The sequence below is a fragment of the Geotrypetes seraphini genome, chromosome 13 (genome assembly GCF_902459505.1).
Source record: "Geotrypetes seraphini chromosome 13, aGeoSer1.1, whole genome shotgun sequence".
In the NCBI taxonomy this organism is placed as follows: Eukaryota; Metazoa; Chordata; class Amphibia; order Gymnophiona; family Dermophiidae; genus Geotrypetes; species Geotrypetes seraphini.
Genome location: NC_047096.1, coordinates 57,460,342 through 57,477,672, shown reverse-complemented (window position 1 = coordinate 57,477,672; position 17,331 = coordinate 57,460,342). Strand labels below are relative to the sequence as shown.

Below are 17,331 nucleotides of genomic sequence, written 5' to 3'. Positions count from 1 at the left end.
TTTTTCTATAGCTGTGTGTGTATTATGTGAGGTTTTTTTGGGTTTTTTTTAAGTCTTCACTCCCTTGAATGTTTTGCTCTTTTGTTATGAAAAATGTATGGTGAGGGTTTTTTCCCACTCAAGATACCATACTTCACTCCTTTTAAGGATAAAAATGTTTTATTAGGGGCCAAAGATATAGTGGAAGCACTTGGCAGTAATTGTAGCTGTGAGTTAGCTGGGTAGATGTCCACCAATTTTGCCAAGCCAGATTTGTCAGTGTCAAGTGCTGTCAGGTCAGGGCATGTTGGACAACAAGTTTCAGGTCATGCCACAGTTTTTTTATTGGATCGAGGTTTGCACCCTGGCACTGTTTCTTCTAAGCTGAACGGAAGTCCTCCTATTGCATTGCTGCCAGGGGTGGGTGGGGATCCAACATTGTGTTTTCAGTCACTATTTATTTATTTAATTCATTTTATATCCCATCCTCCTCAGAGAGCTCAGAATGGGTTACAAGGTAAAGTGCACAATACTTGGACAAAACAAGTTACATAGTAATAATTAGTCAAATTTGCATACCTAAATTAATATTCACAGATCCTAAATTAACCTTCACATTCTAAGTTAACATCCACAGGTAATATAGTTTTAGTATTTTAGGTTGCATTTCAGAGCATAAGATCAGATCAGGGTACAGATAACAGCTGAGGAAAGTCTTGTTTAGTGTTTAAAATTAGTTTAAAATACAGCTAGGAAAAAAGTAACCCTACAGAACATATTTTTTACAAAGGTCTTTCAGTTAGACAGTTAGAAATTGCTCTTTTGTTTAGTTGTCTTTCAGCTAAACAATAATGACTGATTAAAGGGTGACTCATCCAGGAGGTGTTGCTGACATATAAAATAGCATTACTCACACATAAAATACTAATACACAAAGCTCCTGCATTCTTAGAAATTCCTTCTACTCCCACAAAATCTTTAAGATCCGAAGAAAAATCTTTACTAGTAGTCCCTTTGCTAAAATTCGTTTATTCAAGGAGCGATACGATTTTTTCTGTTACAGCCCCTCAAATTTGGAACTCGCTCCCAATCAATATAAGAGAAGAAAAATTCCTTAGTAAGTTTAAAAGTCTTCTAAAAAGCTGGCTTTTTAAGGACGCTTTTAACGGAATCATTTAAATTCTATTATATTAGGATACTTTAAAGTCGACTAGTAGTGCTGGTAAGCAAAAATTAAGTGGGTAACCTTCCCCAACCTCTTGTTTTATTACCTATCCATTTTCTTTGTTTATGGATTGTATTTAATCCTTCAATTTTTTTTTCACTCCCTTTTTCACATGTATTGTTTTGTTAAAATAGTTCCAATTGTCTTGTCTTGTTTGGTTTTTTTAACCTAATTTTTAGCTAAATGTATTTGGATTTTGCGATCAAATCAAATATTTTAATAAACTTGAAACTTGACATAACTTTCACTTAGAAGCACAGCTAACAAATAAATAGGCCACCCAGACCTCAACTTCTCCCTTGTCCTAGAGAGGAGCTGAATGAGGATCTGCTAAGGATAAGAAAAAACTCCATTGGACTATCTTACCTGCTAGCAAAACTTGGGAAAAGGTAAAACTTGGGCTTCATTAGGTTTTCAATGTCCTTCTCTTTTACATTTTTGGTTCAGTATTCTGCTTTCACAGTAAAGTCAGTTTAGGCAATAGTGCCGCCTTTAGAGTTTCTGTTAGGGTTTTTATATAAAAAGTGTTTTAGTCTAGATTAGTATTTTAGGTTGCATTTCAAAGTGTAACATGAGATTAGGGCACAGATAGCAGCTGAGGAATGTCTTGTTAAGTATTTAACCTCCTGCCCACCCTCCTCAGCTTCCACTCAACCCTGTCTTGATCTCTGATGTATAGGTCCTTGAACCAATTAGAAGGCTAAAAACATAATTAACTAGTAATTAGCTGTTAAGAAATAGTCTGAAAAATCCTTGGAGGGTAACCTACCAATTACAACATTGCAAAATAATAATAAAAATTAAACATTACCCTGACCTAACTTGTAACTAGCAATCTTAGGGGAACTTGGAGTACATATTCCAACTCTTATAGCAACTTAACAAAGACAGGCAGGTTCCCTGGAGTCCTGCAAAGCTTGCCCATGCCTCACTATGGAAAATGTGGTAGTGAAACAGCACCCCCTACTGACTGGATTGAACATGGAGGACTCCGTCTCAGCTTCAAGGGAACAGTTCACCCTGGGCTACCCAAGAGCATTATTTTTTTGTCCCTTAGCCACCCCATGATAGCTTTGGCTGTGTGTTTGTTAGGCTTTCTTGCAGAGGGCGGCAGGTTTTCCTTAGGGGGCCTTCTGCATTCACTGCCACTACTATCCTCTATGATAAATGTGGTTAATCAACAAACATGCTGCTGCTACTGTGCTTCACAATGTACTGCTTTGACCACATGCATACAGTATCTCCTAAGTATGTTTGGCAGTATCTACTGGGGGCAATGTCTCCAAATGGTTAATTGCCTTGTACATACCGTGACAGTAGTAACCTCGCTTTTAAGCCCCAGTACATGGAGCATGATCTTGGACTTTCAAATTACTGCTAACGCTCACTTTAGCACTTTCATTGTGCTAAAGAGAGCTTCTTTCTGGAGTTCATAGGATGTAACACGCAAAGACAAGCTATCAGGTTGCTACTGTTTGGGTTCCTGCCAGAGACATGTGACCTGGATTGGCCACTGTTGGAAGCAGGATACTGGGCTAGATGGACCATTGGTCTGACCCAGTATGGCAATTCTTATGTGAGCTAAGTAGAGGACAATTGAGCCATTGTGACATCACTGATGAGGTTGGCTCTTAGGCATTGGTGGAATGAGGCATTATGACATCACAATCTCAGCTCTGGAATGTTGCTGCTATTGGGATTCTGCCAGGTACATGTGACCTGGAATGGCCACTGTTGGAAACAGGATTCTGGGCTAGATGGATAAGTGGCTATTCTTATGTAGACTTTTAATTGAACCTGTAGCCAAATAACGCACAGAATAGTTACCTAAGATCAACACTTCTATTATCTGTGTCTTTTGCCATTGTGTCTGGTTTTCTTGCATCATATCAATTGGGATAATTGAACACAGAGCCAATGTACTTGCTCACCTAATTCTATACAGTGTACCTTAAGTTAGATGCTAATTATGCCCAAATGGGGGTACAAAATTAGCATCTGAGTGCTTTAATGCACAACTACAAAAGAGATGTGCAAGTGGACGGGGAATAGGCAGGTAACACTTTGGTACCAAACTTAATAGAATACTGTAAGTTGCATGCCTAGATGTCACACTTTCAAGCACTCTATGTGCTTAGACTTTTCTTTTACATGGTGTAAAGTTTTGCACCTAAATTTTAGCACCCAAATGCCAAATTAGGCTCTATTCTGTAACAGTCTAGTTGCCATTATAGAATTCTGTCTTAATGCACAGATTATGGGTACCTACTTTTTGGCACTTTATAGAATTGCTCCTTTGCTGTGTGCTTTAGAAAGAGATTGGCTACATCAGGGCTTTAAATATTTAGGATTGTGACAAAGTTTGGGGAGGGGTGGGAATGGACACTTATCTAATCAAGCTATTTTATGGGGGGGAAAGGTTTCACTATTTTATTTTAAGTGATTTTTGAAATATATTTTTCAGTTGGCTATTGTGGGGTAGAATGTGTGGCTACAAGGAACAAGCCCACCCTTTACTTCCAGGCTATAAGACAACAAAAGGTGGCCATTTGCAAAGAGAATACACTTCTCACTCCATATTTGTGGGTTTAGGACTCGTGACTTCAGTTATTTGAGAGTTTCTAAACCCTGACCCACCCCCGCCTCCCGGACCTCTCCACACTACACCTGGTGGCCTAGGGTGAAGCGGGGCAGGAGCGATCTTTCTACACTCCTGTCCTATGCAGAGCCATCAACAAAAATGGCTGCCCTGAGTTCCTGTGGGCTCACGAGACTACAGTGGGAACTCACAGCAGCCATTTTTGTTGACAGCTCTGCACGGGTCAGGAGCATCGGAAGATCGCTCCTGCCCCGTTTCACTGCTAGACCACCAGGTAAGGTGTAGAGGAGGCGGGAGTGGGTCAGAGTCAGCCCTAAAAGTTATTTGTGATTTTCCCATATTCGCAGGCCAGCTCTGCCCCTAACCCCTGAGAATGTGGAGGGAGAACATAAGCAATTCCTCTGCTGGGTCAGACCATCAGGTCCAGGACCTGTATAGTAATCCCCTTTTCCTTCAGGAAATCATCTAATCCCCTCTTGATCCCCAGTACCATGTATAGACTTCTTAAAGTCTTTGTATGTTTAAAAAGCACATAAAAGGTGTTGCTGGATCTTAACATGCTTGGGCAGCAGAATGTCGTGCAAAAACCATTTCCACAGTATAAGGGAAGAGGATGATTTTTAAGGCGCCTAAAAAATTGGCACTGGAATTTCACCTTCCGTGCTTTATGGTGTCTAATGCCACTGTAAGCGTGGCTAATGCTAGAAATAGCGTTAAGCGCCATAAAGGGCCTATGGAGGCAAAATTCATATAAATTAAAGCAATTCATTATAAATGAAAGCAACATGAATTGCATTTCATGTTACTGTCTCTTGGGCCTTTTTTTGGCGCCCACCTTCTCTTCCCCCATACCTCTTTAATTTTCCTGGCACAAGCAGCATCACGAACTTGCTGCCTGAGTCATGTCTGCTCTCCCCCTGACGTCACTTCCTAGGCACGGGACCCAGGAGTGATGTCAGATAGAGCTGACACCAGTGCGGGTAGCAAGTTCATGATGCTGCTCACGCCGGGAAAATTAAAGAGGTACAAGGGAAGGGGCGCATGCAAGTGGCATGGGGGTCGGGAAGGAGCATGGGGGAACAGAAAGGACAATGGGTGCACTGCTCCCTCACTCCCCTTTTCTATGCCTCTGGATCTGAGGCACTTTCAAGTCATCATCTTATTTTTTTTTCCAATTTATGCTTCTTGAATTATGTTGTAACAGTGGGGAACTTTTGTTCTGTCACTTTGATGCTTTTCTGTTTTGCAGATTCATGAAAAGCTCTTTCAGTATGAAAGGCAGAGCCCAGTCCCTGTGCTGCAAAGTGCCACAGCTTTGGCTGAAGATGTAAGCACTTACCTTTTACTTGCAAAGAGTCCTATGCATTTATTCTACTCTTCCCAGCCATTGCAGCAACTCTTCTTTAGCCAGAGGTTTATCCAGACTTCTGATTGCCACCATCTTCTTAAAATTCCTATAAGAAACCCTAATTAGCTTCGATACCATCTCCCACAAAGAATTTAGTGGAATTGCAGGCACAATCTGGCCCTCAAACTCCATCTTGGACCCTTATCCATCGCATCTTCTAATGTCAGTCAAAGACTCCTTTATAAACTCTGTTCTTCCACTCATCAACACCTCGCTATAAACAGGACATGTGCCTGAAAGTTAAGTTTAAGTTTATTAAATTTTGATTTTACGCAATATCCAATATTTCAATGCGTATTACATAATTGTAATGTACAATAAAAGCCAGGGATGACAAATACAAATGAGACAAAATTATACAGACTAATCATTATGTTCTATTAATAAAAACTGGAACAAGTAGGTAAAGGGTAGAAATACAATTTATACAATTTATAAAATAAAATAAAAAAAAAGAAAAAGGAACATTTAAGGTTTGTACACAAGGATAGGGTCAATTAAGAAAAAATATAAAGAAAATTAATTGATAGAAAAAGCTTTAATTATTTTAAAATGATTCAAGGAAAGAGGTAATGTTAGGAATGATTAATCAGTTTAAGTTGGAAATCAGCAATCATTAGGCTGATCCTAAAAAAACCATCCCTCGACCCAAACACACCAACCAACTTCAGGCTAGTCTCCAACCTGCCCTACATATCTAAGATACTGGAAAAGGCAGCACTAACCCAGCTACAAACATTTATCGACAAACGGGGGGCCCTTTCCACATTCCAGTCAGGCTTCAGAAACCACTACAGCACTGAAACTGTCTTACTCGACATCATAGATGACTTCTGGCAACTGCTGGATAAGGGAAATGTCTTGCTTGACATGAGTGCAGCTTTTGATACCATCGATCACTCTATCCTCGCTCGCCTCACATAAATCAGTAACTGTGATACAGCCCTACACTGGTTCCAATCCTTTCTGAGCCAAAGATCCCAAAGAGTTCCACTGGGCACTAATCTATCCAGACCAAACCAAATCTGATATGGAGTACCACAGGGGATCCTATTATCCCATTTTCTTCTCAATCTTTACATCAAACCAGTATTTGACGTAGCCCAAAAATACCAAATCAAAATCCACTCCTTCTCTGATGACATTTAACTATACCTACCACTAGAAGCAAATCGTGACATCCAGACCACAACCCTGCACAACTGCTTATCTGAAATTAAACATTGGATAACCTCGAACAAACTTCAACTGAATGCCTCCAAGACTGAAATACTATGGATTAGGAAAGAAAAATATTCCTACACCCATTCTTCCTAACCTGGGAATCAACTATGTTGATGGCAAAAGACGAAGTACAGAGCCTAGGAATTACTCTCGACTCAAACCTATCGCTCTCCAAACACATCTCACAAGTTGTCTCTTCATCCTTCTGCTACCTCCATTAGCTCCGAAAGATAAGAAAGTACTTCACGGAACAAGACATCTTTCAACTACTCTATGCCTTTGCCCTTAAACGCCTGGATTACTGCAACGCTTTATTCAACGGTCTTACAGCAAAAAACACCAAACGACTACATTGAATTCAAAATGCAGCAGTAAGACTACTGAAAAACCTACAAACCCATGACCCAGTCTCTTCAGCACTGATATTGGCTCACTGGCTGCCCATAACCAAACGCTACATTTTCAAAGACCTAGTATTGGCTTATAAATCACTCTACAACATGACACCCAAATATTTCTCAGACAAACTTCCTCTCCATACCCCAAAGAGAACACTACGCTCCCAAGATGAAATATACATATTCCATCAGGACACTCCCTCCAACTCCTGACAGCTTGGAAATGATCCCATTCCCATTTCTTACCAAACCTCTGGAACACCCTACCTCCTCATACCAGAGCCCTTAAAGGACTTCTTAACTTTAGAAAATCTGTAAAAACCTACCTTTTTGCCTAGTCACTCCCTCAACCCTTCACCAGCATCAGTAAGCATTTCTGTATGAAGATATAGCATAACACACCGTATGTAAACCCTGTATTGTAACACTGTGAATGTAAACTGTAACCTATTCTGAGCTCTTTGGGGAGGATGGGATATAAATCTAAATGAATAAATAGTATGCTTACCATGGTGTTGAGCAGCTTCTAGCAGAAAGAAGCAGATTTTTCTCTTTTTAAATGCAATTGAGAAAGTATGCTTGGCAGAGGAGGTATTACTGGTTGCTGGGCACAGTGGCATAGTAAGGGAGGGTGGACTTCCCAAGGCTTCCTAGCACCTCTCAGCCCCCCCATGCCATGCTTGCACTTTCCCTTCCTCCACCGCCCCCCCCCCCCCCACCATACCTCTTTAGATCTTCATCAGTGCGAACAACATCAATGGCCTGCTGCTTGTGGGGCTAGGAAGTGACATCAGATGGAAAGCCAACGCTAATGAAGATTTAAAGAGGTACAGGGGGAAGGGAGAGCATGAGTGTGGCATAGGGGCAGCAAGAAGGACACCACCTACCCTTACTGTACCACTGGCTGGGCACACACTAGGACTGAAAAGCCATTCTCTGAAGGGCTCAGAGAAGCTCTGGTTAAAAGCAAGCCTCTCTAAGCAGACAGAATCCAGCCGTGTCCATAGCTGTGCTCTAAGCCTCCTTCCTAGATTTCCTTCTCATTAAGCTAATACAATTGGACAATATCATCAATACAAACCCAACAGATATCTCTCCTTCGCTCCCAACTGCACTTCACTAATCGATGCTTATAATATTTGCCTGACTTATCAGTAGCAAAATGCAGTAAGATGGCTTACCCTTTTTCCCCCCAATTTGGCGCATTGATTAAAATTGTTGTATGGAGGCCGCATGACATTGGAAAATGTTTCTGTGCATGCAGATTCTATCTTTGAATAAACTCGGGCAATAAACAGATAAACAAATTATATGCCTTTCATTTCATGAACTATTTACAAGTTAGCCTCTAGATTCACCAGGTTTTGTAGTTTTGAGTAAGCTTTTAAAGAGATCTGTGAAAGTTCTTGGAGTGGAAGGGAGGGGTTTGGAGGATGAAGGGAATAGAGAAGGGCTGGTATGTTAAATCATTCACTTTTGGTATTTGTGCCACATCCTAAAAATGCTTTAAATTTTGGTGCAGGCTTCAGTATGTCCATTCACTGGGAGCTGTGGTCCTTTCCATAAAAATTTACCAGCTGGGTTCAGACTTGGGTGCTAAGTTGGTTTTGGGAGGAAGATGAAGCACAGGCCTCGTGCTTACTTTCTTGAAAGGATCTCATGTCAGGAAGGGTGATGTCAGCTTTAACAGGGTCACAGTTGAAAAGTGCTAGGAAATCTACACACCATGGCTTTTACGTTGGCTCTCCTTTTGGGTTAATGAGAATAAAAATCCAGATTCTGTTTAGGACTGTGTAGGGTTTCCCCCTCCTTTTGCTTTTGAGATCTCATCATCAATCTGTAATCAGTCATATATTGTGACCCATTGCTTGTTTTGGGCATCTTTCAGGTGATCGAGGAACTGCAGGGCACCCCTCTGTGCAGTGAGGAGAAGGAATTGCTACAGCTCCTGTCCACGCCACATCTAAAGGTATTTAAAATAAAAAAAGACAAACCTTTCTATCTCAATTCATCACTATTGGCAAGCAGTGAACAGAGAAAGTGAGCATCTTATGCACAGGTGTCAAACTCAAGGCCCGTGGGTCAAATCCGGCCCGCCTGGTCATTTTATGTGGCCCGCAGTCAGATGCCCCCAGTTTTACCTTGTGGCCGGTTCCCTCTTCTTCACAGCCGTAATGTGCACGGAGCCGCGTGCAACGGCTCCTTGCGCGTCCCACACCTCATCCAGAAGCATTCCCTCTGACATTGCGACGTCAGAGAGAAGGCTTCCGGTTCAGGTGTAGCACGCACAAGGAGCCGCTGCACGTGGCTCCGTGCACATTAGGACTGTGAGGAGGAGGGAGCCAGCCACAAGGTAAAACTGGAGGCATCGGGCCGCGGGCCTTGAGTTTTATGTGCCATCATTTACTGTGTTACTATGTAAAGGCACAAAGTATGATTCTATAAGAGGTAAGCACACCTCGTAGAATTACACCAAGCACTGTTCTAGTTGGCACTAATTATTTTAGGCACCATATATGGGTCTTAGAGTAGCCCCATCATACCCAGCACCCTGCACATCTCATTTATGTGCATAACTCTTTAACAGAAGGGGAATTTTTATTAAGAGCCTTTAGCAGAATCTTGGCAATGCCTTCTTGTTGGTTGTTTTTTTTGTGTGTTTTGTTTTCAGGCCATACTTGTTGTTCATGACACAGTCGCCCAGAAGAATTTTGACCCAGTTCTCCCACCTCTGCCAGATAATTACGATGACAGCTTTGATGAAGAATCAGTGAAAATTGTTCGCCTGGTGAAGAACAAGGAGCCCCTTGTATGTAAAAGCTTCAGTTCATTTGCATAGTCTGATTTCAAATGAGTTCCCATATGATCTTGCTAACAATAGTAGAAAAATAGGTTGAAAGCAGTGCGAACAGCTGTGTATAGTTACAATATGTTATCTTGTTAATAAAATCATTTAAACCATAAAAGGAGAACATGAAATACCCTACCTAAGGGTTCAGAGAAGAGATTGAATGGTTTAGGAAAAGTTGCAAATGGTTTTTCAGTGTTGGCTGTCTCCAAAATTTACAGCTGTACAGTTACGTTGTAGAAAATTTCACTTGTCTAAAGTAGGTATGCCAGCGCGCTGAGGCTGTACGCAAATGAGAAACAGCAGAACTGAAATCTTGTAGGCATGCTGAAAGTCTTGGGAGCCCTTTTACAAAGCTGAATATTGAGTGGTAGTGAGCAGTGGCATAGTAAGGGGAGAATGAAGGGAGTAGACCACCCTGGGTACCGGCACCTCTCTGCCCCCCCATGCCACGCTCACACCCTTCCTTCCCTGCCCCTCCATACCTCTTTAAAATCTTTGCCAGTGCGAGCAACTACTTTAGCCTGCTGCTCGCGCTGGCTTAGCTCCCTCTGAAATCACTTCCAGGAAGTGATGTCAAAGTGAAAGCCAAAGCTAGCGCAAGCAGCAGGCTGGAGAAGCTGCTCAGTTGACAAAGATTTAAAGAGGTACAGGGTGTGAAGGGAGGGGGCAAGTGTGGCATGGGGTCATGGAAGAAAGGGAGGCGGAAAGGAGGGTGTGTGGATGCCACTGACAGTGAGGGCTTATTTGCTACTCTTGTTTTAATGACCAAACACTAACAGCAAAATGAGCACGTGACCATTAATACCAAAAATAGGAATTTTGCCCATTTTACCCAATCAGCAGTGACCTGTGTAAGGACATACCAAAGCCACTTTTATCTGTGAACCATTCTCATCAGTAGATATACACAGACTCTGTCTGTGCTGAACTTGCTAAAACCACTTTTTACCACTATTTGGTAAAAGGGCTCCTTTGTTAGTCCAGCAGAAAGGACCTTTCTGAAGGTCAAGTCGTTATTAACCAATCCAGAGGTTTTATTTCCATATTTATATCTTGCTTAAATGCAGAGTTTCAAGCGAGTCACAACAAGAGAGAATACATCATGATAATTCATAAACAGTTGGTATACATCTTAAAATATAGTCATAATATCCACCCTACTTAATCAAAGATATTTCTGGAATAACCATGGGCTCCTTTTACAAAGTTACAGTAGAGGTTTTACCATGGACCAGCGAGGTAAATGCTCTGACACTCCTAGGAATTCTAAGAGCGCCAGAGTATTTAACTCGCCAGCCTATGGTAGAAACCTCTATAGTAGCTTTGTAAAAGCCAGTGCATGTTTTTATTGCCTTCTTATAAAGCCCAATATTAGATAAATTTCTCATTTCACTGGGTAATATGTTCCAAAGCTATGCAGCTCTGCCCAAAAGTTCCCTTCCTAGCGGAGATCAATCTACAATCTTTGCAAGATGGTATTATCAATAACAATTCTTGGAAAGAAAGCAAATGCCTAGTTGATTGGTATACAGTACAGTTATCAAATCTGTCAAGTAACCTGCACATAACCCATATACAATTTTGAAAATAAAAATCAGATTTTAAATTTGATTCTTCTCTCAATTGGCAACCAGTGCAATTCTCATAATAGTGGTGTAACATGATCAAATATGTTTCTTCCTAGAAAATTTTAGCAGCAACATTTTGCAAAATCTGCAATAATTGCATCTGTTTGGCAGGAAGACCTTGCAGTCATCTTTTACTAACTTCGCTACACTCATGTCACCCCTCTTCTTAAATCACTTCACTGGCTCCCTATCCGTATTCACATACAGTTCAAGCTTATATTGCTGACCTACAAGTGTGTTCATTCTGCTGCCCCTCAATATCACCTCCCAGAGAACGCTGTTCCTCAGATAAATCGCTCTTAGCTGTACCCTTCTCCACTGCCAGTTCCAGACTTCGTTCCTTTCATCTAGCTGCCCTCTATGCCCGAGTTTGTCTACCAAGCCCCTTCCCTTGTTTAAAAGCAGACCTAAAACCCACCTTTTTGATATAGCTTTCAATCCATAACCCTACTCCATGCAAATAACTTCTTTAAGAATTATTTCATTTTACACAACAATTTATTTTTTTTTAAATTCTTTATTGATTTTTAAACTTTCATCAAGTGTACAGAAATTCATAATAAACACTATTAATTTGACCACTTGAACAACTTATCATTATATCCTATAGATAGAAATATAACCCTCCCCCACCCTCCTTCAAAGCCCATTATTCATTATAAGATCATAAACCCTACACTTGAAACTCTCCTCCCACCCAACATTAAGTGGTGTATAATTAATAGAAAAATGGCATTTAATCATGACAAAAAGATGTTAATGGCTCCCATATTTTAATAAAATTTTTATATTTTCCATTCTGTATCGCCAATGATCTTTCCATTCTATATATGTGACATAACGAGTTCCACCAGAAATTAAAATTAAGCCTACTATGGTCTTTCCAGTTATTAGTAATATGTTGGATGGCGACTCCAGTCATGATCATTAAAAGTTTATTATTACACGATGATATCTGACTCTTTTTTTCTCATAGACATTCCAAATATCACAGTATCATAAGATAATGCTACATGGTTTTCCAATAAACAATTTATTTGATCCCAGATTGAGTTCCAAAAGGCTAAGATATGGGGACAATAAAACAAAAGATGATCGTAATGATTGGAAGTACAAGTTTTCTGCTTATGCAGATGATATTTTACTATATTTGAGAAATCCAGGTTCCTCCATTCCTTGCCTGTTAGAATTGATAGAAATGTTTGGTAAATTTTCAGGTTACAAAATAAATTGGATAAAATCATCCTTACTGTGAAATTATTGAAATACTCATGTATTATATAATAACAACAAGTAAAACCCACCCTTTTCCCCCCTAATCAAATACCTTAACATGGGAAAAGTTAATCATTCATTACAAAAATCTGTTAACCGTCCCCAGACTTTCTGAAATTTACTAATATAACCTTTATTGAATAGGGAGGGAAGGGGAGGGATTATTAGATTCAATAAGGATGATATAAATGTTAGATTTCTTTCATAATATTTAAAATATTATAGAATTTTAATTAGTAATGAAATGTTAAATTTGATGCTTATATGAGAGTTAATCAAGTGTGTATCTTTAAGTTTTAAATGAGTTTATTTGCTACACTTGTAACATATGAAAATGAATAAAGAATTTAAAAAAACAAAACAAAATAAATTGGAATAAATCTGAAATTCTTCCACTCAATACAGTAGATGATACGGTAAAAGAGAATGAAAAACTTTTGTTAAAAAAGGTTACAGAATTATGTGAACATTGGAATCCATTATATTTATCTTGGTGGGGGAGAGTCCAAACCATTAAAATGATGATATTGCCTGTGGTTTACTATCAAATGGGTATGATACCAGTATTTTTTCAGGGGTCTTTCTATAAAAAATTGAATTTGATTATTATCAAATTTATTTGGCTTGGTAAAACTCCTAGAATTGCTTTAGTATCTTTGCAAAAGCCAATTAAGGAGGGTAGGGTAAATTTTTCAAATTTTTATAGGTACCATCAAGCCTATATTTTACGTCAAGGTATGTATTGGGTCCTCCTGGAGCTCATTGAGTACACTCCTGATTGGTTATATTTGGAATGGCGACTCATGTTTCCTCTACATCTTTCTCATGTTCTCAGTATCAAGATGCCCAGATTATACAAAGAAAATAGAATTTTAATGGATACTTGGAAAACCTTACGATTTGTTAGTAACTTAACAGCTATTCCTATTAATACACAACAATTTATTGATCATGTTATTAACCTGAGTTTCCATAGTTAAACCTACAAACCCCCAGAAGTTCCATATTTTGGAGTTTCACCACTTCTACAGATGTGGCTAGATTTCCTTTCTCCCACTGTCATATTAGATGTGATGGTTTTAAATAAATTACATTTGTCTTATCAGAGTTTAACTTCAGAGAATGTTGGGACATCCATAAACACATCATTCATCAAGATATTAACTGATGACACATCAGATAATACGAGGGGCTGCTGAAAAGTTCTCATCCCAACCAAGAAGAGAATGTGGAGCCATGAAACTTACAAGTTATTCCATACTTTTTTTTATGACACTTCATTTCAATGATATGAAATGAAAAATGTCAAGAAAAGCGTGGAGTAACTTGTAAGTTTCATGGCTCCACATTCTCTTCTTGGTTGGGATGAGAACTTTTCAGCGGCTCCTTGTATGGGAAAAATTAATACAAAATTGTTGGCATAGAAAAAATTATTCAATATTTTATTTTCTGAATCAATGAACCTAGGTCTCTCAAATATAAATTAAAAGAATGGGGCAAAGGGGAGAACTCTGGGCAACTCCTTGGGTCATCTGCCATTGTTGTGAGAGATTCCCCCGCTAACTAACTAGTGGCCAAATCAGTCTCTATAGGTAAACGTTAATTGGACTTTTTTTTTCCAAGAAGTATACAGACTAGAAGACATGCCATGAAGTTATTCAGTAGTACATTTAAAACAAATAGATACCAATCTATTTATGTCTTTTTTTAGCCTTCTCACTTTTCTGCTTCCTGGTAGTGAAATATATTGTGGGCAATAAAAAATGCTGCTCACATGACATCTAGCTCTTTATGAAGAAATATTTGTACATCCAAGTGAGATTCAGGTGTCAATTTGCTTATTTCAATTATTATTTTTCCTTATTTCTTATTATTGTAGTCTTTGGATCCATTATAGAGGACATAAGTGATATTTTCTTTTTTGGGCTCAATTACCATCCATTTGTATGCTTCCTCCCTCCCCCCACAATCATTTTTTATTATATTTCACTTTTCTGTTTAAGTATATAGCTTGGTAATAAAAGTTTAAAATTTGATAGATAAAAAAACCCAACAAGTAGGGGAAAATATTTTCACACAATGCTAAATTAAGCCCTAGAATTCATTACCAGATGTAGTAAAAGCAGTTTGCATAGCTGGGTTTAAAAAAAAGATTTGGATAAGTTCCTAGAGTGGCACCTCCCAGGATCTGGAGTCTATCTCCTCCGAGCTTCAGCTCTGTCCTTCCTGGGCCTCCTCTGAGGTGACACTTCTGGGGCTGCTGAGTCGAGGCAGACTATTCCTGGGGCTGTTGGAGGTGGGGAGGGGGAGGCAGGCTGCTCCTGGACTTCTTCCTGCTGCTCTTGAAGTTGGGTTTGTGCCTATTAGGCATGTCTCTCACGGTAGCATCTTAGCCCTGTGAAGCTGACAATGGTCTATCTCAATGAGTGTGGATTAGTGGGTATGAGCGAATACAATGTTTGTGGTGCCAGGGATGCTATATCCAGTGTGCTATCATTCATCGCACTCTTCTTTGTTAGATACTTGTGTGGTTAAGGTTCTGGACCCATGGCCACACCCCCAGGACTCCCCAGTTCTGCTTCTTTCCTGCCCTGTTCCGCCCCGCTCCCAGATGGCATTTGCGCATGCACAGACATGACACAATGACATCATGCGCACATGATGTCCACCACGTTGCATCTGCGCATGTGTGGATGCCCCTTCCCAATGCGATTATGTCGGGAAGCTATTCAAAACCTCCAAAAAGGTTAGGAAAGAGCCAAGGAGCTGTGGTTAGCATCAGTTGGGCCCATCACTAGCCCCTAGGCTTTACGGAAGAATACTTTTTGAAAGGCTTAGTGGTCATGTGACTGCCCTACTACAGAGAACTTGTTTCCAGATGAGAATAAGATAGTTGTTAGTTTCTTAATCTGTTACGCCGTTTCCTAGTAGTCCTTGCATGGAATGTATCTGGGCAATAGCTACTAACCCAAAATTTGGAGACAAATTTTGCTTTCATTACATACAGTACACCTAAAGCTCGGTGGCTCTATGAACTATTTTTGGTTGATTGCATTGAACATACAACTAACTATAACTAGATGAGGGAAGAGAGAAGAATGGTGTAAATTAGCAGCCATTTGAAACGAGAAAAAAAAATGAAAATCTTGCACAAAACTGACACATTTTCTCAGCAGACATCTCCCTCTCCTGTTTTCCCACAAAATCACCAAACAGAAAGGAACAAACATCCAACTGGTGGTAGGAAGTGTGAGGAAATGCTTTTTCCCCTATAGGGCAGTAAAGGCCTGAAATCTCTGCTAGGAGAGATGGTGGCAACTAAAGCCGCAACAGAATTCACTCATGCTTGGAGCGGGCATTGAAGGATCAGGTAAGAGCAATGGAAGGAGAGAAGAGGATAAAGTCAATCAATGCAGAAGGCCACAAAAATAAAACTTCATGCAATCAATAAAACTGACAATTATGTCTTAATTTCTTCCGTAGCTCAGACTTATAGATGAATGCTTACTTTGTCAATATTTTATATTGTTAATGTGGGAGAAAAGACTTTAGAAAGATATGAACAGTGAGAACAGCTAATTCCATTGGCTCTCTTAATCTTCGATCAAAATTCTATAGATCATGACATTTGGATGCAACTTTAAAAATCACAAATCCAAAGTGCCAAAATACTTAGCTTTGAGCTTAGCTAATTTAGGCAGTAGGAAGCGTAAAGATAAGGTCACAATTTGGAAGACAGTGTAGGGTTTCCAACATTGAATCATTTCATCCACCATTTATAGACATAACCTCCCTTTCTCTCATCCTCACTTGGAGACTAGAGAGTCCTAACAGTTACCATCTGTGTCCATTTTTTTAGGGAGCTACAATTAGGCGAGATGAGCACACAGGCGCTGTGATTGTGGCCAGGATTATGCGAGGTGGTGCTGCAGACCGTAGTGGTAAGTACTGTCCTACCCATCCCCCAACACACACAAAAGCACAGCACTTTTATCAGTTATACTTCAAGTGCATGCAGATGATACTGCCAGGTACAACTCTAAATGTATCAAAAGTGGCTTTGTGGCTATGAGAGAGAAGAAGCAAGTGCGCAGGTGGTATTCTCGTCCATCCTCCCTGTCGAGGGTAAAGGCCAGGGCAGAGAAGCTTGCATCCTGGAGATGAAAGTGTGGATGGTGTTATCAAGAGCGTTTCCGCTTCCTGTATTTTCCAAGGGCTGTTTAGCAGGGATGGTGTGCACCTATCAAAGAAGGGAAGAAGTGTCTTCAGCAGCAGACTGGCTAACCTACTGAAGAGGGCTTCAAACTACAATTATTGAGGAAGGGTGATCAAAGCCCCCAGCTAAGTATAAGCCCTCAGGTAAGTGAATCTCTTAGTTTGTAAGCACTAAGTCCAGTATGACCCCTTCCTGCATGGGTTTCATTAGCAGTTGGTAATGGAACCCACTTGGGAAGGGGTCATTTTGGACTTAGTGCTTACAAACGGGAAAAGTGTTGGTAATCATCTGACATCAGCAATCACTGCATGGTTTGGTTTAATATTAAGATGGGTATAGAGAGGGCCCATTCAAAAGCAAAGGTTCTAGACTTTAAAAAAACTAACTTTGTTCAGATGGGGGATTACGTCAAGGAATTGTTGCCTGGATGGGAACATCTGGAAGAAGTAGAAATGCAGTGAGCAGAACTGAAAGGAGTGACAAATCTTTTTGTGCGGCAAGTAAGTAAAAGAGAAAAAGAAGGCCACT

At 40.1% G+C, this 17,331-nt stretch overlaps 1 protein-coding gene across 1 annotated transcript in view; it reads left to right on the top strand.

Moving 5' to 3' along the window:
• Positions 1-17,331, top strand: part of MPP3 (membrane palmitoylated protein 3) — a 122,493-nt gene that overhangs the window by 18,622 nt on the left and 86,540 nt on the right. The window contains exons 4-7 of the mRNA XM_033918187.1: positions 5,053-5,130; positions 8,722-8,802; positions 9,505-9,642; positions 16,447-16,528. Of these exons, the coding sequence (XP_033774078.1) occupies positions 5,053-5,130; positions 8,722-8,802; positions 9,505-9,642; positions 16,447-16,528 (379 nt within the window). The remainder of the gene's footprint in view (positions 1-5,052; positions 5,131-8,721; positions 8,803-9,504; positions 9,643-16,446; positions 16,529-17,331) is intronic.